Source organism: Bombina bombina, chromosome 5 (assembly GCF_027579735.1).
Source record: "Bombina bombina isolate aBomBom1 chromosome 5, aBomBom1.pri, whole genome shotgun sequence".
NCBI lineage: Eukaryota > Metazoa > Chordata > Amphibia > Anura > Bombinatoridae > Bombina > Bombina bombina.
The window spans coordinates 1,147,877,202-1,147,900,474 of NC_069503.1; the positions used below are offsets into that span (position 1 = coordinate 1,147,877,202).

Below are 23,273 nucleotides of genomic sequence, written 5' to 3' on the forward strand. Positions count from 1 at the left end.
CGTCTGTACACATAGGTAGGCACAATACGTCTGTACACATAGGTAGGCACAATACGTCTGTACACATAGGTAAGCACAATACGTCTGTACACATAGGTAGGCACAATACGTCTGTACACATAGGTAGGCAGAATACGTCTGTACACATAGGTAGGCACAATATGTCTGTACACATAGGTAGGCACAATACGTCTGTACACATAGGTAGGCACAATACGTCTGTACACATAGGTAGGCACAATACGTCTGTACACATAGGTAGGCACAATACGTCTGTACACATAGGTAGGCACAATACGTCTGTACACATAGGTAAGCACAATACGTCTGTACACATAGGTAGGCACAATACGTCTGTACACATAGGTAGGCAGAATACGTATGTACACATAGGTAAGCACAATACGTCTGTGCATATAGGTAGGCACAATACGTCTGTACACATAGGTAGGCACAATACGTCTGTACACATAGGTAGGCAGAATACGTCTGTACACATAGGTAGGCAGAATACGTATGTACACATAGGTTGGCACAATGCGTATGTACACATAGGTAGGCAGAATACGTCTGTACACATAGGTAGGCACAATGCGTATGTACACATAGGTAGGCACAATGCGTATGTACACATAGGTAGGCACAATACGTCTGTACACATAGGTAGGCACAATGCCTCTGTACACATAGGTAGGCAGAATACGTCTGTACACATAGGTAGGCAGAATACGTCTGTACACATAGGTAGGCAGAATACGTATGTACACATAGGTAGGCACAATGCGTATGTACACAGGTAGGCAGAATACGTCTCTACACATAAGTAGGCACAATGCGTCTCTACACATAGGTAGGCACAATACGTATATGTACACAGGCTCTGAGCAGATGTAATGTCTGTGCTTAAATACATTTATAGTATCAGGGTGTAGTGTCTCCTTTTAGTATATGGTCGGTACATACTACCTGCAGAAGCTGTGTCTCTAAGCTACAAAGGGAATTCAACAATATTTATTTAGGGAGAAATACCAGGACCTTGGAACTATAGGAGTTGCAGCTAAAAGAATGTAAAAGGACAAAGGGAATTTGCAAAGCGAAAATAACAGGAAATATTTGTTTTCTGTTACGCTGCTCATATTTTTGCTAAAATGCTGAACATTGGGTAGAGTGACTTGAAAACTGTGATGCAGTAAAACGCCAATTGTATTACACAGGGGAGAGACACAAGGCTAGAATACAAGTCTAGCGCAACCCAGCGCAAAGAATAACAAAAAATTACTAGTCTGTAATTTAAATATTTTATCCAGAGCATCTACACGTAGCCAATACTGTTTAGTGGGCCCCATACTTGTAATAGTAGATCAGGGGCACTATTAGTGCAATTATTGTGCTTGTATCTGGAGCAGGGCGCTATTAGTCCGCTTATTGTGCTTGTATCTAGAGCACGGGCACTATTAGTGCACTTATTGTGGTTGTATCTACAACAGGGGCACTATTAGTGCGCTTATTGTGCTTGTATCTAGAGCAGGGGCACTATTAGTGCAATTATTGTGCTTGTATCTAGAGCAGGGGCGCTATTAGTGTGCTTATTGTGCTTGTATCTAGAGCAGGGGCACTATTAGTGCAATTATTGTGCTTGTATCTAGAGCAGGGGCGCTATTAGTGCGCTTATTGTGCTTGTATCTAGAGCAGGGGCGCTATTAGTGTGCTTATTGTGCTTGTATCTAGAGCAGGGGCGCTATTAGTGCGCTTATTGTGCTTGTATTTAGAGCAGGGACGCTATTAGTGCGCTTATTGTGCTTGTATCTACAGCAGGGGCACTATTAGTGCACTTATTGTGCTTGTATCTAGAGCAGGGGCGCTATTAGTGTGCTTATTGTGCTTGTATCTAGAGCAGGGGCGCTATTAGTGCGCTTATTGTGCTTGTATCTAGAGCAGGGGCGCTATTAGTGCGCTTATTGTGCTTGTATTTAGAGCAGGGACGCTATTAGTGCGCTTATTGTGCTTGTATCTACAGCAGGGGCACTATTAGTGCACTTATTGTGCTTGTATCTACAGCAGGGGCGCCATTAGTGCACTTATTGTTGTTGTATATACAACAGCGGCGCTATTAGTGCACTTATTGTGGTTGTATTTAGAGCAGGGGCACTATTACTGCGCTTATTGTGCTTGTATCTAGAGCAGGGGCACTATTAGTGCACTTATTGTGCTTGTATCTAGAGCAGGGGCACTATTACTGCGCTTATTGTGCTTGTATCTAGAGCAGGGCGCTATTAGTGCAATTATTGTGCTTGTATCTAGAGCAGGGGCACTATTACTGCACTTACTGTGCTTGTATCTAGAGCAGGGGCACTATTACTGCACTTATTGTGCTTGTATCTAGAGCAGGGGCGCTATTAGTGCACTTATTGTGCTTGTATCTAGAGCAGGGGGACTATTAGTGCGCTTATTGTGCTTGTATCTACAGCAGGGGCGCCATTAGTGCACTTATTGTTGTTGTATATACAACAGGGGCGCTATTAGTGCACTTATTGTGCTTGTATCTAGAGCAGGGGGACTATTAGTGCGCTTATTGTGCTTGTATCTACAGCAGGGGCGCCATTAGTGCACTTATTGTTGTTGTATATACAACAGCGGCGCTATTAGTGCACTTATTGTGGTTGTATTTAGAGCAGGGGCACTATTACTGCGCTTATTGTGCTTGTATCTAGAGCAGGGGCACTATTAGTGCACTTATTGTGCTTGTATCTAGAGCAGGGGCACTATTACTGCGCTTATTGTGCTTGTATCTAGAGCAGGGCGCTATTAGTGCAATTATTGTGCTTGTATCTAGAGCAGGGGCACTATTACTGCACTTACTGTGCTTGTATCTAGAGCAGGGGCACTATTACTGCACTTATTGTGCTTGTATCTAGAGCAGGGGCGCTATTAGTGCACTTATTGTGCTTGTATCTAGAGCAGGGGGACTATTAGTGCGCTTATTGTGCTTGTATCTACAGCAGGGGCGCCATTAGTGCACTTATTGTTGTTGTATATACAACAGGGGCGCTATTAGTGCACTTATTGTGCTTGTATCTAGAGCAGGGGGACTATTAGTGCGCTTATTGTGCTTGTATCTACAGCAGGGGCGCCATTAGTGCACTTATTGTTGTTGTATATACAACAGGGGCGCTATTAGTGCACTTATTGTGCTTGTATCTAGAGCATGGGCACTATTAGTGCGCTTATTGTGCTTGTATCCAGAGCAGGGGCACTATTAGTGCGCTTATTGTGCTTGTATCTACAGCAGGGGCACTATTAGTGCGCTTATTGTGCTTGTATCTACAGCAGGGGCACCATTAGTGCATTTATTGTTGTTGTATATACAACAGGGGCGCTATTAGTGCACTTATTGTGGTTGTATCTAGAGCAGGGGCACTATTAGTGCACTTATTGTGCTTGTATCTACAGCAGGGGCACTATTAGTGCACTTATTGTGCTTGTATCTACAGCAGGGGCGCCATTAGTGCACTTATTCTTGTTGTATATACAACAGGGGCGCTATTTGTGCACTTATTGTGGTTGTATCTAGAGCAGGGGCACTATTAGTGCCCCTGCTCTAGATACAAGCACAATAAGCGCACTAATAGTGCCCCTGCTCTAGATACAACCACAATAAGTGCACTAATAGCACCCCTGTTGTATATACAACAACAATAAGTGCACTAATGGCGCCCCTGCTGTAGATACAAGCACAATAAGGGCACTAATAGTGCCCCTGCTGTAGATACAAGCACAATAAGGGCACTAATAGTGCCCCTGCTGTAGATACAAGCACAATAAGCACACTAATAGTGCCCATGCTCTAGATACAAGCACAATAAGCGCACTAATAGTGCCCCTGCTGTAGATACAAGCACAATAAGCACACTAATAGCGCCCCTGCTCTAGATACAACACAATAAGCGCACTAATAGCGCCCCTGCTCTAGATACAACACAATAAGCGCACTAATAGCGCCCCTGCTCTAGATACAACACAATAAGTGCACTAATTTCTAGTGCACTAATCCTGTGTCCCAAAGTGAAGCACTTGTATTCTAGTCCTATGTGAGGAATCCAGATGCCTAGACTATAGTTGAGCTGTGCAGTTGTGATATGAGCACAAACATAGAAGCGCTATTGATTGTTTGATCTTGTGCACAGTGCATGATACAGATGTTATCAGACTAATGGCAGCACAATACAGCAGGGAGAGTTATATATAAGCATAGCACTAGCCAAACAGGAGCGTATAATGCTTGTGCATCTAGTTATGGGGAGCTAGTTCTGGCTTCTCTTGCCCACCTATATGATTAGAATTCACTCCTCATCTCATCCTCTCATTATCATTGTCTGTTCTTAACCAATTAACAATTTGCTCGGATAAAGTCGTCTCGCTTTTTTTTTTTTCATTTACTTTTTCCTGTTTGCTGGACTCTGCCCTGACCTTTGCCCTCTGCCCTTTGCCCCATTCTTGCACTGCTCTTGCTGGGTAGCCGAGGGAACGGGACGTTATCAGGAACTTGCGGTTGGTGAGTGCCAGATTGCCCTGTGTTTGAGACCAGCACAACCTTACCATTGCATGCTGCTCTGCCATTGGCTGAGCACTGGTATGATGTCACATCCTGTTTGTCAAATCACTTCTTGATATGTGATGTCACTACCTGCTTATAGCTGGATGGCATGTAAAGTGATTACATATGAAGTATGCTTACTGCAGAGCTGCCACCCTGGAATATGTATTTAGTATAAGCTTTCCGTGTGTTAGTGTGATGTCCCCAAGCTAATTAGCACGCCGAGTAATTTGTGCTAGAACAAAGGCGACAATTTCACTTAATTTGCTTCTGTAGTCACAATTATTCCAGCTAGCAATTTTAAATTTTATGTTCCCACATTAATTAAAGGTGGCCCAAAATATTATACTCATATGTGAAGGGTTGTAGGATATTATGGTCTATTCCGTTGCTATAGATTAGAGCACAAGTACCAGTAGCAATATTACAGCATGATTTGGTTATTGATTTCTGGAGATACATTTTTTTTCATTCAGTAACGTAGAATTCTATTGTACCTGGTAGAAGTCTGTATTGATCTGAACATAAACCATAACAAATATATAGTCTCTGCATTGACAGAATATTTATAAAACAGTGTTGCTTGTTTATTTTTATTTTTAGATTAGCTTTTTTATTTCATTTTTGTTTAAGATAGAACATATTTCACACTTTATTTTGAAGTTAAATGAATGGATCAGATTTTAAGTGTTATAGGTTATTCATACTTGGATTGACATCATGCCAGGCTGGCCAATCAGAGCTTTGCTAAAACCTGCGCTAACACATGATTGGCTGACTGTGTTGGGAGTGAGTGTTAATGTTGATTGACTGCAATGGTCCATGTCCAGCCCCCAGGTGAGTGTGCCCTCGCCAACTGCTCTGCTTGGCAAATGGAGAATATTTAGATATAAAAGTCAGTGCACAGAACTGAGACACAAAGCAAATGGAAGGCCAGTTTGCTTACCCAGAAAACCGCACAGTGACATAAAGGATCTATCAGTAAATATTCAGTCTACTGTCCCATTCACAAGCGGTCACACAATCCGTCCCATTGCACAGTGACATAAAGGATCTATCGGTGCATATTCAGTCTACTGTCCCATTCACAAGCAGTCACACAACCTGCCCCATTGCACAGTGACATAAAGGATCTATCAGTAAATGTACAGTCTACTGTCCCATTCACAAGCGGCACACAACCTGTCCCATTGCACAGTGACATAAAGGATCTATCAGTAAATATTCAGTCTACTGTCCCATTCACAAGCAGTCACACAACCTGCCCCATTGCACAGTGACATAAAGGATCTATCAGTAAATGTACAGTCTACTGTCCCATTCACAAGCGGCACACAACCTGTCCCATTGCACAGTGACATAAAGGATCTATCAGTAAATATTCAGTCTGCAGTCACACAACCTGTCCCATTGCACAGAGACATAAAGGATCTATCAGTAAATATTCAGTCTACTGTCCCATTCACAAGCAGTCACACAACCTGTCCCATTGCACAGTGACATAAAGGATCTATCAGTAAATATTCAGTCTACTGTCACATTCACAAGCGGCACACAACCTGTCCCATTGCACAGTGACATAAAGGATCTATCAGTAAATATTCAGTCTACTGTCCCATTCACAAGCAGTCACACAACCTGTCCCATTGCACAGAGACATAAAGGATCTATCAGTAAATGTACAGTCTACTGTCGTGACATAAAGGATCTATCAGTAAATGTACAGTCTACTGTCGTGACATAAAGGATCTATTAGTGCATGTTCACTCTACTGTCCCATTCACAAGCGGCACACAACCTGTCCTATTGCACAGTGACATAAAGGATCTATCAGTGCATGTTCACTCTACTGTCCCATTCACAAGCGGCACACAACCTGTCCTATTGCACAGTGACATAAAGGATCTATCAGTGCATGTTCACTCTACTGTCCCATTCACAAGCAGCACACAACCTGTCCTATTGCACAGTGACATAAAGGATCTATCAGTGCATGTTCACTCTACTGTCCCATTCACAAGCAGCACACAACCTGTCCTATTGCACAGTGACATAAAGGATCTATCAGTGCATGTTCACTCTACTGTCCCATTCACAAGCAGCACAGAACCTGTCCCGTTGCACAGTGAGATAAAGGATCTATCAGTAAATATTCAGTCCACTGTCCCATTCATAAGCAGTCACACAACCTGTCCCGTTGCACAGTGACATAAAGGATCTATCAGTAAATATTCAGTCCACTGTCCCATTCACAAGCGGCACACAACCTGTCCCATTGCACAGTGACATAAAGGATCTATCAGTGCATGTTCAGTCTACTGTCCCATTCACAAGCGGTCACACAACCTGTGCCATTGCACAGTGACATAAAGGATCTATCAGTAAATCTTCAGTCTACTGTCCCATTCACAAGCAGTCACACAACCTGTCCCATTGCACAGTGACATAAAGGATCTATCAGTAAATGTACAGTCTACTGTCCCATTCACAAGCGGCACACAACCTGTCCCGTTGCACAGTGACATAAAGGATCTATCAGTAAATATTCAGTCCACTGTCCCATTCACAAGCGGCACACAACCTGTCCCATTGCACAGTGACATAAAGGATCTATCAGTGCATGTTCAGTCTACTGTCCCATTCACAAGCGGTCACACAACCTGTGCCATTGCACAGTGACATAAAGGATCTATCAGTAAATATTCAGTCTACTGTCCCATTCACAAGCGGTCACACAACCTGTCCCATTGCACAGTGACATAAAGGATCTATCAGTAAATATTCAGTCTACTGTCCCATTCACAAGCAGTCACACAACCTGCCCCATTGCACAGTGACATAAAGGATCTATCAGTAAATGTACAGTCTACTGTCCCATTCACAAGCAGTCACACAACCTGTCCCATTGCACAGTGACATAAAGGATCTATCAGTGCATGTTCAGTCTACTGTCCCATTCACAAGCAGTCACACAACCTGTCCCATTGCACAGTGACATAAAGGATCTATCAGTAAATATTCAGTGTACTGTCCCATTCACAAGCAGTCACACAACCTGTCCCATTGCACAGTGACATAAAGGATCTATCAGTAAATATTCAGTCTACTGTCCCATTCACAAGCGGTCACACAACCTGTCCCATTGCACAGTGACATAAAGGATCTATCAGTGCATGTTCAGTCTACTGTCCCATTCACAAGCAGTCACACAACCTGCCCCATTGCACAGTGACATAAAGGATCTATCAGTAAATATTCAGTCTACTGTCCCATTCACAAGCAGTCACACAACCTGTCCCATTGCACAGTGACATAAAGGATCTATCAGTAAATATTCAGTCTACTGTCCCATTCACAAGCAGTCACACAACCTGTCCCATTGCACAGTGACATAAAGGATCTATCAGTGCATGTTAAGTCTACTGTCCTATTGCACAGTGACGTAAAGGATCTATCAGTAAATATTCAGTCTACTGTCCCATTCACAAGCGGCACACAGCCTGTCCCATTGCACAGTGACATAAAGGATCTATCAGTAAATATTCAGTCTACTGTCCCATTCACAAGCGGCACACAACCTGTCCCATTGCACAGTGACATAAAGGATCTATCAGTAAATATTCAGTCTACTGTCACATTCACAAGCGGCACACAACCTGTCCCATTGCACAGTGACATAAAGGATCTATCGGTGCATATTCAGTCTACTGTCCCATTGCACAGTGACATAACTTATCTATCAGTGCATATTCAGTCTACTGTCCCATTGCACAGTGACATAAAGGATCTGTCAGTAAATATTCAGTCTACTGTCCCATTCACAAGCGATCACACAACCTGTCCCATTGCACAGTGACATAAAGGATCTATCAGTGCATATTCAGTCTACTGTCCCATTCACAAGCGTCACACAACCTGTCCCATTGCACAGTGACATAAAGGATCTATCAGTAAATATTCAGTCTACTGTCCCATTGCACAGTGACATAAAGGATCTATCAGTGCTTATTCAGTCTACTGTCCCATTCACAAGCGGCACACAACCTGTCCCATTGCACAGTGACATAAAGGATCTATCAGTAAATATTCAGTGTACTGTCCCATTCACAAGCGGCACACAACCTGTCCCATTGCACAGTGACATAAAGGATCTATCAGTAAATATTCAGTCTACTGTCCCATTCACAAGCAGTCACACAACCTGTCCCATTGCACAGTGACATAAAGGATCTATCAGTAAATATTCAGTCTACTGTCCCATTCACAAGCGTCACACAACCCGTCCCATTGCACAGTCACATAAAGGATCTATCAGTAAATATTCAGTCTACTGTCCCATTCACAAGCGGTCACACAACCTGTCCCATTGCACAGTGACATAAAGGATCTATCAGTAAATATTCAGTCTACTGTCCCATTCACAAGCGGTCACACAACCTGTCCCATTGCACAGTGACATAAAGGATCTATCATTGCATGTTCAGTCTACTGTCCCATTCACAAGCAGTCACACAACCTGCCCCATTGCACAGTGACATAAAGGATCTATCAGTAAATATTCAGTCTACTGTCCCATTCACAAGCAGTCACACAACCTGTCCCATTGCACAGTGACATAAAGGATCTATCAGTGCATGTTAAGTCTACTGTCCTATTGCACAAGCAGTCACACAACCTGTCCCATTGCACAGTGACATAAAGGATCTATCAGTAAATATTCAGTCTACTGTCCCATTCACAAGCAGTCACACAACCTGTCCCATTGCACAGTGACATAAAGGATCTATCAGTAAATATTCAGTCTACTGTCCCATTCACAAGCGGCACACAACCTGTCCCATTGCACAGTGACATAAAGGATCTATCAGTAAATTTTCAGTCTACTGTCACATTCACAAGCGGCACACAACCTGTCCCATTGCACAGTGACATAAAGGATCTATCGGTGCATATTCAGTCTACTGTCCCATTGCACAGTGACATAACTTATCTATCAGTGCATATTCAGTCTACTGTCCCATTGCACAGTGACATAAAGGATCTGTCAGTAAATATTCAGTCTACTGTCCCATTCACAAGCGGTCACACAACCTGTCCCATTGCACAGTGACATAAAGGATCTATCAGTGCATATTCAGTCCTCTGTCCCATTCACAAGCGGTCACACAACCTGTCCCATTGCACAGTGACATAAAGGATCTATCAGTGCATATTCAGTCTACTGTCCCATTCACAAGCGTCACACAACCTGTCCCATTGCACAGTGACATAAAGGATCTATCAGTAAATATTCAGTCTACTGTCCCATTGCACAGTGACATAAAGGATCTATCAGTGCATATTCAGTCTACTGTCCCATTCACAAGCGGCACACAACCTGTCCCATTGCACAGTGACATAAAGGATCTATCAGTAAATATTCAGTCTACTGTCCCATTCACAAGCAGTCACACAACCTGTCCCATTGCACAGTGACATAAAGGATCTATCAGTAAATATTCAGTGTACTGTCCCATTCACAAGCGGCACACAATCCGTCCCATTGCACAGTGACATAAAGGATCTATCAGTGCATATTCAGTCTACTGTCCCATTCACAAGCAGTCACACAACCTGTCCCATTGCACAGTGACATAAAGGATCTATCAGTGCATATTCAGTCTACTGTCCCATTCACAAGCGGCACACAACCTGTCCCATTGCACAGTGACATAAAGGATCTATCAGTAAATGTACAGTCTACTGTCCCATTCACAAGCGGCACACAACCTGTCCCATTGCACAGTGACATAAAGGATCTATCAGTAAATGTACAGTCTACTGTCCCATTCACAAGCGGCACACAACCTGTCCCATTGCACAGTGACATAAAGGATCTATCAGTAAATATTCAGTCTACTGTCCCATTCACAAGCAGTCACACAACCTGTCCCATTGCACAGTGACATAAAGGATCTATCAGTAAATATTCAGTCTACTGTCCCATTCACAAGCGGTCACACAACCTGTCCCATTGCACAGTGACATAAAGGATCTATCAGTAAATATTCAGTCTACTGTCCCATTCACAAGCAGTCACACAACCTGTCCCATTGCACAGTGACATAAAGGATCTATTAGTGCATGTTCAGTCTACTGTCCCATTCACAAGTGGCACACAACCTGTCCCATTGCACAGTGACATAAAGGATCTATCAGTAAATATTCAGTCTACTGTCCCATTCACAAGCGGTCACACAACCTGTCCCATTGCACAGTGACATAAAGGATCTATCAGTAAATATTCAGTCTACTGTCCCATTCACAAGCGGCACACAACCTGTCCCATTGCACAGTGACATAAAGGATCTATCAGTAAATGTACAGTCTACTGTCCCATTCACAAGTGGCACACAACCTGTCCCATTGCACAGTGACATAAAGGATCTATCAGTAAATATTCAGTCTACTGTCCCATTCACAAGCAGTCACACAACCTGTCCCATTGCACAGTGACATAAAGGATCTATTAGTGCATGTTCAGTCTACTGTCCCATTCACAAGCAGTCACACAACCTGCCCCATTGCACAGTGACATAAAGGATCTATCAGTAAATGTACAGTCTACTGTCCCATTCACAAGCAGTCACACAACCTGTCCCATTGCACAGTGACATAAAGGATCTATCAGTGCATGTTCAGTCTACTGTCCCATTCACAAGCAGTCACACAACCTGTCCCATTGCACAGTGACATAAAGGATCTATCAGTAAATATTCAGTCTACTGTCCCATTCACAAGCAGTCACACAACCTGTCCCATTGCACAGTGACATAAAGGATCTATCAGTAAATATTCAGTCTACTGTCCCATTCACAAGCGGTCACACAACCTGTCCCATTGCACAGTGACATAAAGGATCTATCAGTGCATGTTCAGTCTACTGTCCCATTCACAAGCAGTCACACAACCTGCCCCATTGCACAGTGACATAAAGGATCTATCAGTAAATGTACAGTCTACTGTCCCATTCACAAGCAGTCACACAACCTGTCCCATTGCACAGTGACATAAAGGATCTATCAGTAAATATTCAGTCTACTGTCCCATTCACAAGCAGCACACAACCCGTCCCATTGCACAGTGACATAAAGGATCTATCAGTGCATGTTCAGTCTACTGTCTCATTCACAAGCAGTCACACAACCTGTCCCATTGCACAGTGACATAAAGGATCTATTAGTGCATGTTCAGTCTACTGTCCCATTCACAAGTGGCACACAACCTGTCCCATTGCACAGTGACATAAAGGATCTATCAGTAAATATTCAGTCTACTGTCCCATTCACAAGCGGTCACACAACCTGTCCCATTGCACAGTGACATAAAGGATCTATCAGTAAATATTCAGTCTACTGTCCCATTCACAAGCGGCACACAACCTGTCCCATTGCACAGTGACATAAAGGATCTATCAGTAAATGTACAGTCTACTGTCCCATTCACAAGTGGCACACAACCTGTCCCATTGCACAGTGACATAAAGGATCTATCAGTAAATATTCAGTCTACTGTCCCATTCACAAGCAGTCACACAACCTGTCCCATTGCACAGTGACATAAAGGATCTATTAGTGCATGTTCAGTCTACTGTCCCATTCACAAGCAGTCACACAACCTGCCCCATTGCACAGTGACATAAAGGATCTATCAGTAAATGTACAGTCTACTGTCCCATTCACAAGCAGTCACACAACCTGTCCCATTGCACAGTGACATAAAGGATCTATCAGTGCATGTTCAGTCTACTGTCCCATTCACAAGCAGTCACACAACCTGTCCCATTGAACAGTGACATAAAGGATCTATCAGTAAATATTCAGTCTACTGTCCCATTCACAAGCAGTCACACAACCTGTCCCATTGCACAGTGACATAAAGGATCTATCAGTAAATATTCAGTCTACTGTCCCATTCACAAGCGGTCACACAACCTGTCCCATTGCACAGTGACATAAAGGATCTATCAGTGCATGTTCAGTCTACTGTCCCATTCACAAGCAGTCACACAACCTGCCCCATTGCACAGTGACATAAAGGATCTATCAGTAAATGTACAGTCTACTGTCCCATTCACAAGCAGTCACACAACCTGTCCCATTGCACAGTGACATAAAGGATCTATCAGTAAATATTCAGTCTACTGTCCCATTCACAAGCAGCACACAACCCGTCCCATTGCACAGTGACATAAAGGATCTATCAGTGCATGTTCAGTCTACTGTCTCATTCACAAGCAGTCACACAACCTGTCCCATTGCACAGTGACATAAAGGATCTATCAGTGCATGTTAAGTCTACTGTCCTATTGCACAGTGACGTAAAGGATCTATCAGTAAATATTCAGTCTACTGTCCCATTCACAAGCGGCACACAGCCTGTCCCATTGCACAGTGACATAAAGGATCTATCAGTAAATATTCAGTCTACTGTCCCATTCACAAGCGGCACACAACCTGTCCCATTGCACAGTGACATAAAGGATCTATCAGTAAATATTCAGTCTACGGTCACATTCACAAGCGGCACACAACCTGTCCCATTGCACAGTGACATAAAGGATCTATCGGTGCATATTCAGTCTACTGTCCCATTGCACAGTGACATAACTTATCTATCAGTGCATATTCAGTCTACTGTCCCATTGCACAGTGACATAAAGGATCTATCAGTAAATATTCAGTCTACTGTCCCATTCACAAGCGGCACACAACCTGTCCCATTGCACAGTGACATAAAGGATCTATCAGTAAATATTCAGTCTACTGTCACATTCACAAGCGGCACACAACCTGTCCCATTGCACAGTGACATAAAGGATCTATCGGTGCATATTCAGTCTACTGTCCCATTGCACAGTGACATAAAGGATCTGTCAGTAAATATTCAGTCTACTGTCCCATTCACAAGCGGTCACACAACCTGTCCCATTGCACAGTGACATAAAGGATCTATCAGTAAATATTCAGTCTACTGTCCCATTGCACAGTGACATAAAGGATCTATCAGTAAATATTCAGTGTACTGTCCCATTCACAAGCAGTCACACAACCTGTCCCATTGCACAGTGACATAAAGGATCTATCAGTAAATATTCAGTGTACTGTCCCATTCACAAGCAGTCACACAACCTGTCCCATTGCACAGTGACATAAAGGATCTATCAGTAAATATTCAGTCTACTGTCCCATTCACAAGCGTCACACAACCCGTCCCATTGCACAGTCACATAAAGGATCTATCAGTAAATATTCAGTCTACTGTCCCATTCACAAGCGGTCACACAACCTGTCCCATTGCACAGTGACATAAAGGATCTATCAGTAAATATTCAGTCTACTGTCCCATTCACAAGCGGTCACACAACCTGTCCCATTGCACAGTGACATAAAGGATCTATCAGTAAATATTCAGTCTACTGTCCCATTCACAAGCGGTCACACAACCTGTCCCATTGCACAGTGACATAAAGGATCTATCATTGCATGTTCAGTCTACTGTCCCATTCACAAGCAGTCACACAACTTGTCCCATTGCACAGTGACATAAAGGATCTATCAGTGCATGTTAAGTCTACTGTTCTATTGCACAAGCAGTCACACAACCTGTCCCATTGCACAGTGACATAAAGGATCTATCAGTAAATATTCAGTCTACTGTCCCATTCACAAGCAGTCACACAACCTGTCCCATTGCACAGTGACATAAAGGATCTATCAGTAAATATTCAGTCTACTGTCCCATTCACAAGCGGCACACAGCCTGTCCCATTGCACAGTGACATAAAGGATCTATCAGTAAATATTCAGTCTACTGTCCCATTCACAAGCGGCACACAACCTGTCCCATTGCACAGTGACATAAAGGATCTATCAGTAAATATTCAGTCTACTGTCACATTCACAAGCGGCACACAACCTGTCCCATTGCACAGTGACATAAAGGATCTATCGGTGCATATTCAGTCTACTGTCCCATTGCACAGTGACATAAAGGATCTGTCAGTAAATATTCAGTCTACTGTCCCATTCACAAGCGGTCACACAACCTGTCCCATTGCACAGTGACATAAAGGATCTATCAGTGCATATTCAGTCTACTGTCCCATTCACAAGCGGTCACACAACCTGTCCCATTGCACAGTGACATAAAGGATCTATCAGTGCATATTCAGTCTACTGTCCCATTCACAAGCGTCACACAACCTGTCCCATTGCACAGTGACATAAAGGATCTATCAGTAAATATTCAGTCTACTGTCCCATTGCACAGTGACATAAAGGATCTATCAGTGCATATTCAGTCTACTGTCCCATTCACAAGCGGCACACAACCTGTCCCATTGCACAGTGACATAAAGGATCTATCAGTAAATATTCAGTCTACTGTCCCATTCACAAGCAGTCACACAACCTGTCCCATTGCACAGTGACATAAAGGATCTATCAGTAAATATTCAGTCTACTGTCCCATTCACAAGCAGTCACACAATCCGTCCCATTGCACAGTGACATAAAGGATCTATCAGTGCATATTCAGTCTACTGTCCCATTCACAAGCAGTCACACAACCTGTCCCATTGCACAGTGACATAAAGGATCTATCAGTGCATATTCAGTCTACTGTCCCATTCACAAGCGGCACACAACCTGTCCCATTGCACAGTGACATAAAGGATCTATCAGTAAATATTCAGTCTACTGTCCCATTCACAAGCGGCACACAACCTGTCCCATTGCACAGTGACATAAAGGATCTATCAGTAAATGTACAGTCTACTGTCCCATTCACAAGCGGCACACAACCTGTCCCATTGCACAGTGACATAAAGGATCTATCAGTAAATATTCAGTGTACTGTCCCATTCACAAGCAGTCACACAACCTGTCCCATTGCACAGTGACATAAAGGATCTATCAGTAAATATTCAGTGTACTGTCCCATTCACAAGCGGCACACAACCGGTCCCATTGCACAGTGACATAAAGGATCTATCAGTAAATGTACAGTCTACTGTCACATTTACAAGCGGCACAGAACCTGTCCCATTGCACAGTGACATAAAGGATCTATCAGTAAATATTCAGTCTACTGTCACATTCACAAGCGGCACACAACCTGTCCCATTGCACAGTGACATAAAGGATCTATCAATAAATATTCAGTCTACTGTCCCATTCACAAGCGGCACACAACCTGTCCCATTCACAAGCAGTCACACAACCTGTCCCATTGCACAGTGACATAAAGGATCTATCAGTAAATATTCAGTCTACTGTCCCATTCACAAGCGGCACACAACCTGTCCCATTGCACAGTGACATAAATGATCTATCGGTGCATATTCAGTCTACTGTCCCATTCACAAGCGGCACACAACCTGTCCCATTCACAAGCGGCACACAACCCGTCCCATTGCACAGTGCTGAGCAGTAACTGTAGCAAGAGTGGTAGAACAACTACAGGAATCACACCACAGCTGTCTCTCTAGACAGATGCTACTACTGGCTACATTTAGTACAGACAATGCATGTTGGGACTACATTTATTTGTCACAGAACTGGTGCACCTCACGTGCTGCACTCTCTGGACTGACAGACTGTACCATTTGTACCTCTGGAACACACATTTTTTAACATAATGTCTGCAAGAACAGGTTGACAACGTCCAGCGGCCACTGCAATGTGCATAGCACCACCTACTGGTGTAAGAGTGTAGTACTATGCCAGTAGCACCGCACTCTCCCACAAACCTTATGCTGTATTCAGTTGCAAACGTTTGTGTGGGTAAAGTAACGTCTAAATGAATCATTATTGTGGTGGTAATAATACAGTGGAAGATATATTTTGTATATTGTTTTGTTAACATAATTAGTAAAAAACTAAAAAATAACTCTCGCCTACTTACAAATAAATACCGGAGTCTGTAGTGGTGTAAGAGAAATAATAGGAAGCACCAAACACTGACGTATATTACAAACTGAGAGGTGAGTGAGCTTTAGTGAATGTGTTCCGTAGACCAGGGCTTTACATTTTCCAGGATCTTATTTTTATTTTACATATATCTATAGACAGAAATCCCTGTCCTAAACATGTAACGTTCATGCATGCAATGTCCATTTTCTAACTGACTGCTACTTTTTAATTACATTTGTCAACCCTAATTACATAAGGATTAGCGAGTCTGCAAAGGGCGCCCCTATTTTCACACATTGTTTATTAGTTAGGGTGGTTTTAATGTGAGCTAGTGCCACTGGAGTGGTCTCAATGTTAGCTGGTCTTACTAAGTAGGTTTTAGTGTGAGCTGACGGTATTAGATTGTGATTAGTGTGATCTGGCAGTACTGGGTTGTGATTAGTGTGAGCTGATGGTACTAGATTGTGATTAGTGTGATCTGGCAGTACTGGGTTGTGATTAGTGTGAGCTAAAGGTATTAGATTGTGATTAGTGTGATCTGGCAGTACTGGGTTGTGATTAGTGTGAGCTAAAGGTATTGGATTGTGATTAGTGTGATCTGGGTTGTGATTAGTGTGAGCTAATGGTATTAGATTGTGATTAGTGTGATCTAGCAGTACTGGGTTGTGATTAGTGTGAGCTAATGGTATTAGATTGTGATTAGTGTGATCTGGCAGTACTGGGTTGTGATTAGTGTGAGCTAATGGTATTAGATTGTGATTAGTGTGATCTGGCGGTACTGGGTTGTGATTAGTGTGAGCTAAAGGTATTAGATTGTGATTACTGTGATCTGGGTTGTGATTAGTGTGAGCTAATGGTATTAGATTGTGATTAGTGTGATCTGGCAGTACTGGGTTGTGATTAGTGTGAGCTGATGGTACTAGATTGTGATTAGTGTTATCTGGCGGTACTAGATTGTGATTAGTGTGAGCTGACGGTATTAGGCTTGTGTTTAGTATGATCTGGCGGTACTGGGTTGTGATTAGTATGAGCTAGCAGTACTAGATTGTGATTAGTGTGAGCTGACGGTATTTGGCATGTGTTTAGTATGATCTGGCGGTACTGGGTTGTGATTAGTGTGATCTGATGGTACTGGGTTGTGATTAGTATGAGCTGGCGGTACTAGGGTTGTGATTAGTATGAGCTGGCGGTACTAGATTGCAATTAGTGTGAGCTGGTGGTACTAGATTGCGATTAGTGTGAGCTGGCGGTACTAGATTGTGATTAGTGTGAGTTGGCGGTACTAGATTGTGATTAGTGTGAGTTGGCGGTACTAGATTGTGATTAGTGGGAGCTGGCGGTACTAGGGTTGTGATTAGTGGGAGCTGGCGGTACTAGGGTTGTGATTAGTGGGAGCTGGCGGTACTAGGGTTGTGATTAGTGGGAGCTGGCGGTACTAGATTATGATTAGTATAAGCTGGCGGTACTAGGGTTGTGATTAGTATGAGCTGGCGGTACTAGGGTTGTGATTAGTATGAATTGGCGGTACTAGGGTTGTGATTAGTATGAGCTGGCGGTACTAGGGTTGTGATTAGTATGAGCTGGCGGTACTAGGGTTGTGATTAGTATGAGCTGGCGGTACTAGGGTTGTGATTAGTATGAGCTGGCGGTACTAGGGTTGTGATTAGTATGAGCTGGCGGTACTAGGGTTGTGATTAGTATGAGCTGGCGGTACTAGGGTTGTGATTAGTATGAGCTGGCGGTACTAGGGTTGTGATTAGTATGAGCTGGCGGTACTAGGGTTGGGATTTGTGTGAGCTGGCGGTACTAGGGTTGGGATTCGTGTGAGCTGGAATTACCTGGGTTTTAGTATGAGCTGGCAATACTGGGTTGTGATTAGTGTCAGCAAAGCCTGTGTGTGTTTAACATGCTAGACGTGTGAGAATGACCTGTATGACATAATTTCCTAGGGTGGATTTCCTTTATGGTGATATTGTTATAAAAAAATTGTCTATGAAGTTACTTTTGACAAACTTAGTTTAGACTTGCCCAGTATACTAGTGATTCATGTATTGTCACAGTGAAGATAACACAATAGACCCCGGACATGGATTTCAGGTGTCAGTCACAGAAACCAAGACTTTGACTTCAGATCTCATTTGCTGAATCTTTACATGTCCATATGTATATCCTAACTGTTACAAAACATCCTAATTATGTTAAAATAATTTAGTGTCACTTGTCTGGAAACCTAATTAGTTTTTGTGTGTCCCAAATCCTGATCAATTGCAACTCTTACCCCTGAGTGCCTGTTAATCTATAGCAGCACATTTTAGTGTCCATCAATATTTAGGTGTATTACTTACTCCCAGTTCATATTATTCAAGGTCAGTAAAATTATATTAATCCTGATCTGGCTGATCATGTCATAGTATGTTGTTGGGTTGGGTTGTGAGTTCTCAGGGTGTGCTGACCATAGGGGTTAAGACTCCTTGTAGAATGTGTTATTTAAGGATAACTTGTGTGCACTCCATTTTGGTTCTTTGTTTTCATAGTAGTGTGTGTGGTTTGGGGTTTTATGGTGTGTTTCTCTCTGCATGCTTGTTCGCCCAGTATGTTTTATATATGAGGGTTCTCCTGCACCAGATTTATCCTCGAGGCACTCCATGTGCTGCTATCGAGAGCATTTTCTTTGTTAGAGAACATGTTTAAGAGTGTTGGTATGTGCTCCATACCTGGGCTTATATTCGCCTAGTGAGCTGTGCTTGGGTGTGCTCCTCAGTATGGCTGTATTCTCCCAGTAGAGTGTGTTACTGGGGTTTCATGTGTGTTTTTATTTATACTGGGTTGGTTGCGTTTCTCTGTTTGGTTTAAGAACTCTTCATAGGTTGTGTGTGGTTGGTAGTCATATGGGTGTGCACCTCTTCTGGTTCCATGACCTCCCATTATAATTTATGGCTGGGGATACTCGGGTGCTATTCTGACCTGAGTACTTATACTCCTTGTATGATGTTTTGCTAGGGGTTCTCAAAGTGAGGTACTGCTCAGGACAATGAGCTCCAAGTAAGGTGTGTGATATTGTCCAGTGCCATGATCTTCAAGTAAGGGCTGGGAGTACTTATCTTAAGATCCATGTTGGCCTAATATGGTGTAAGCTCATAGGATGAGTCCATGATCTCTTGGTAAGGGTATAAGGAATGCTTGTTGTGTGCCCCTCTTCTAGATCCATTTTTCCCATGAGGGTTTGCTGTTGGAGGTGCTTGTGTGTGCTTCTCTCCAAGGTCCATGATCTCCCTTTAGGGTGTATGGTTGGGTGGTTTGATGTGTGGGGTGTGGTGTGCTCCATTCTTCGGTCCATGTTCTCCCACAAGATGTGTTATTTAGTTTGTTGTCTCGATTCCTTACTCACCTGAACGTCTTTATTCCTTGCAGCCAAGAGAGAAGGGCCGCATGCGGTTCCACAAACTACAGAATGTACAGATTGCTCTGGATTTCCTGAAGCTAAGACAGGTGAGATTATTTTCAGGTGTTTTTCCTTAATATTTAAGCAATAACTTATTTTATCTCTTTCTGTAGCTGATCTTTCTTACATTTGTTCCTGATTACTTTGCACCTCTCTTCTGGGTCTCCTCTTCTTTACTACTTCCTGTTTGTATCTTATTCACTCTGTCTGTTTAGCACAAGCCCTTCATTCTCTGACTAATTTCTTCCATTCACCATTTTCATACCAACCTCTAACCTCATTACAGGTGAAACTGGTGAACATCAGAAATGACGACATTGCAGACGGGAACCCCAAGCTGACCCTGGGCTTGATATGGACTATAATTCTTCACTTCCAGGTATGGGGTCTTCTTGTGTCTCTCTACCAGATGGCTCCCCAGAATAAAAATAATGGGGGAACTTCTTACTTGGCACCTATGTGTGGGATATAATGTGTAGGATTTATGAAGAGACATCCTCGCCAGCTGAAAATGCCCTCCTGATATGCCCAGCTAGCTTCCTCTTTAGAGATGTACTTAAAGGGACAGTTCACTGTAAAATAGTTTTTCCCTGAATTACTTTTTATATAATCTGCAGCGTGTAAAATGTATCAGAATTTGCTAATTTATGCTTCTTTTTTGCCAAATAAATAGCGGGATTTGCTCTTTGAATCCAAAGCCCATCAAAACAGGCTTGGCTTGCTGACAGATCAGATCTTGTTAACTTATCACTCAAATGCTTCCATTTCTTATCTCTGTCTCTGTACAATACTTAGAAAGAACAATTGAAAATGAACAGTTTAGACCTTTATCTCTTCCACCTCCCACTGTGAGTGTAATTTGTTCTGCTATATGAGTTTACATAGTTACTCAATAGCCTATACCTAGGTATAGAAACTTTAATTATGGGTAGGGATACTACAGGCTAAATCCGCTATTTCAAATGCCAATATAAAGGCTAAGAACTATTTGTAAACTATTTAATACACTCCAGCAGGTAAAATGATACATTGGGAACAAATTAAAGGAGAGTTTTTGGGTAAACTGTCCCTTTAACCCTTTATCATCCAGGTTGTGGGCTGCGGACCTCTCTGGCATACAAGGAATTAACAGGAATAGCTTAGAATATCAGATTAACAAATTAAGAACAATTCATCCTTCATTTTCTCCCTTGTCAGCTGATTTAACTGGCACATTTTATGTACCCGCTGCAGACCGCAGGGTGTGGCTGAGAATGACTCATGTAACTGTACTCCTGCTTCTGGTTTTATAGCCATTCCTGTGCGCGTGGGGATTATCATTTCCTGCCTTACTAATGGGGGGGGGGTGAAGGGGGGGCAGACGTCTGCAATGGCAGCTGCATCCTGATGCCCAGGATATTATACCCACGGGCTAGGTGATATGCAGAGAGCAGCCAGTTACCGACTCCCGAGTGCCATCACATTTCTTACAAGCCGCACTCCTGTGTGTTCCTTGTCCCACATAAAATCAAGCGATTCTTAGACTGTGTTTGTGGTTTTGTTCTGTTTTGTGGTTTTTCAGTTCTGGGGAGCGATTAAGTAAGCATTGATCCTAGTGATATTCTGTGACCACTTCCCCAAAATAAGCTCCTTTCACTGAGAAGAAATCTATACATTAATATATCCGCTCTCCGGCATGAGTCTAACTCACTGAGAAGCAATCTATACATTAATATATCCGCTCTCCGGCATGAGTCTAACTCACTGAGAAGCAATCTATACATTAATATATCTGCTCTCCGGCATGAGTCTAACTCACTGAGAAGCAATCTATACATTAATATATCTGCTCGATTCACTATCCAAAAAGATGTTTTTCTCCTCACTAAACGTTCATTAGTTTTGTGTTTGCTGTGCCCAGGTTCACTCATCAGCTGGTGCCGTGCCAGTACTGTGCCCAGGTTCACTCATCAGCTGGTGCCGTGCCAGTACTGTGCCCAGGTTCACTCATCAGCTGGTGCTGTGCCAGTGCTGTGTGCCCAGGTTCACTCATCAGCTGGTGCTGTGCCAGTGCTGTGTGCCCAGGTTCACTCGTCAGCTGGTGCCGTGCCAGTACTGTGTGCCCAGGTTCACTCATCAGCTGGTGCTGTGCCAGTACTGTGCCCAGGTTCACTCATCAGCTGGTGCTGTGCCAGTACTGTGCCCAGGTTCACTCATCAGCTGGTGCTGTGCCAGTACTGTGCCCAGGTTTACTCATCAGCTGGTGCTGTGCCCAGGTTCATTCGTCAGCTGGTGCCGTGCCAGTGCTGTGCCCAGGTTCACTCGTCAGCTGGTGCCCTGCCAGCGATGTGCCCAGGTTCACTCGTCAGCTGGTGCCCTGCCAGCGATGTGCCCAGGTTCACTCATCAGCTGGTGCTATGCAAGTGCTGTGCCCAGGTTCACTCGTCAGCTGGTGCCGTGCCAGCGCTGTGCCCAGATTCACTCGTCAGCATGTTCTGTGCCCAGGTTCACTCATCAGCTGGTGCCGTGTCAGCGCTGTGCCCAGGTTCACTCCTCAGCTGGTGCCGTGCCAGCGCTGTGCCCAGGGTCACTCATCAGCTGGTGCCGTGCCAGAACTGTGCCCAGGGTCACTCATCAGCTGGTGCCGTGCCAGTGCTGTGCCCAGGTTCACTCGACAGCTGGTGCCGTGCCAGCACTGTGCCCAGGTTCACTCGTCGGCTGGTGCCATGCCAGCGCTGTGCCCAGGTTCACTCGTCAGCTGGTGCCATGCCAGCACTGTGCCCAGGGTCACTCGTCAGCTGGTGCTGTGCCAGTGTATACTGTCTGTCTGGAGAGTTCTGTTATGCCAGTACAACAGGGCTTCTTATTGTCCATGAGAGAGTGAACTTGATGGACTTGATAATAATTGTCTGAAAAGTCTCTTTCCAAGCAGCTCACATCTTAGATAACACAATAGAATTTTTCAGCATCAGTAACCGTAACATAGATTTTGACTTCAGGTGTGTGTGTGAATATATGTGTGTGTGTGTGTGTCTGTGTGTGTGAATGTATGTGTGTATAAATGTATGTCTGTGTGTGTGTATTATAGATATAGATATATATATGTGTGTGTACTGTATGTATGTGTGTATAAATGTATGTCTGTGTGTGTGAATACGTGTTCATGTGTGTATATGTATTTGTGTGTATATGTGTATGTATGTATATATACAGCACGGTTGATAAAAGTTAAGTGTTTACATTTTTTATGGGCCTAATTCAGGGTGTGCCGCAGGCAGTTTCTTTTGCTGAGTGCTCAGTATCA

General features: G+C 43.4%; 1 protein-coding gene across 19 annotated transcripts in view; it reads left to right on the forward strand.

The window, feature by feature from the left end:
* PLEC (plectin) overlaps nt 1-23,273 on the forward strand; it is a 476,113-nt gene that overhangs the window by 351,791 nt on the left and 101,049 nt on the right. For 14 of the 19 annotated variants that reach the window (XM_053715478.1, XM_053715475.1, XM_053715480.1 and 11 more), the window contains 3 exons: nt 4,517-4,552; nt 19,960-20,037; nt 20,277-20,369. In XM_053715478.1, the coding sequence (XP_053571453.1) occupies nt 4,517-4,552; nt 19,960-20,037; nt 20,277-20,369 (207 nt within the window). The remainder of the gene's footprint in view (nt 1-4,516; nt 4,553-19,959; nt 20,038-20,276; nt 20,370-23,273) is intronic. The other 5 variants (XM_053715465.1, XM_053715466.1, XM_053715476.1 and 2 more) reach the window with 1 other exon arrangement.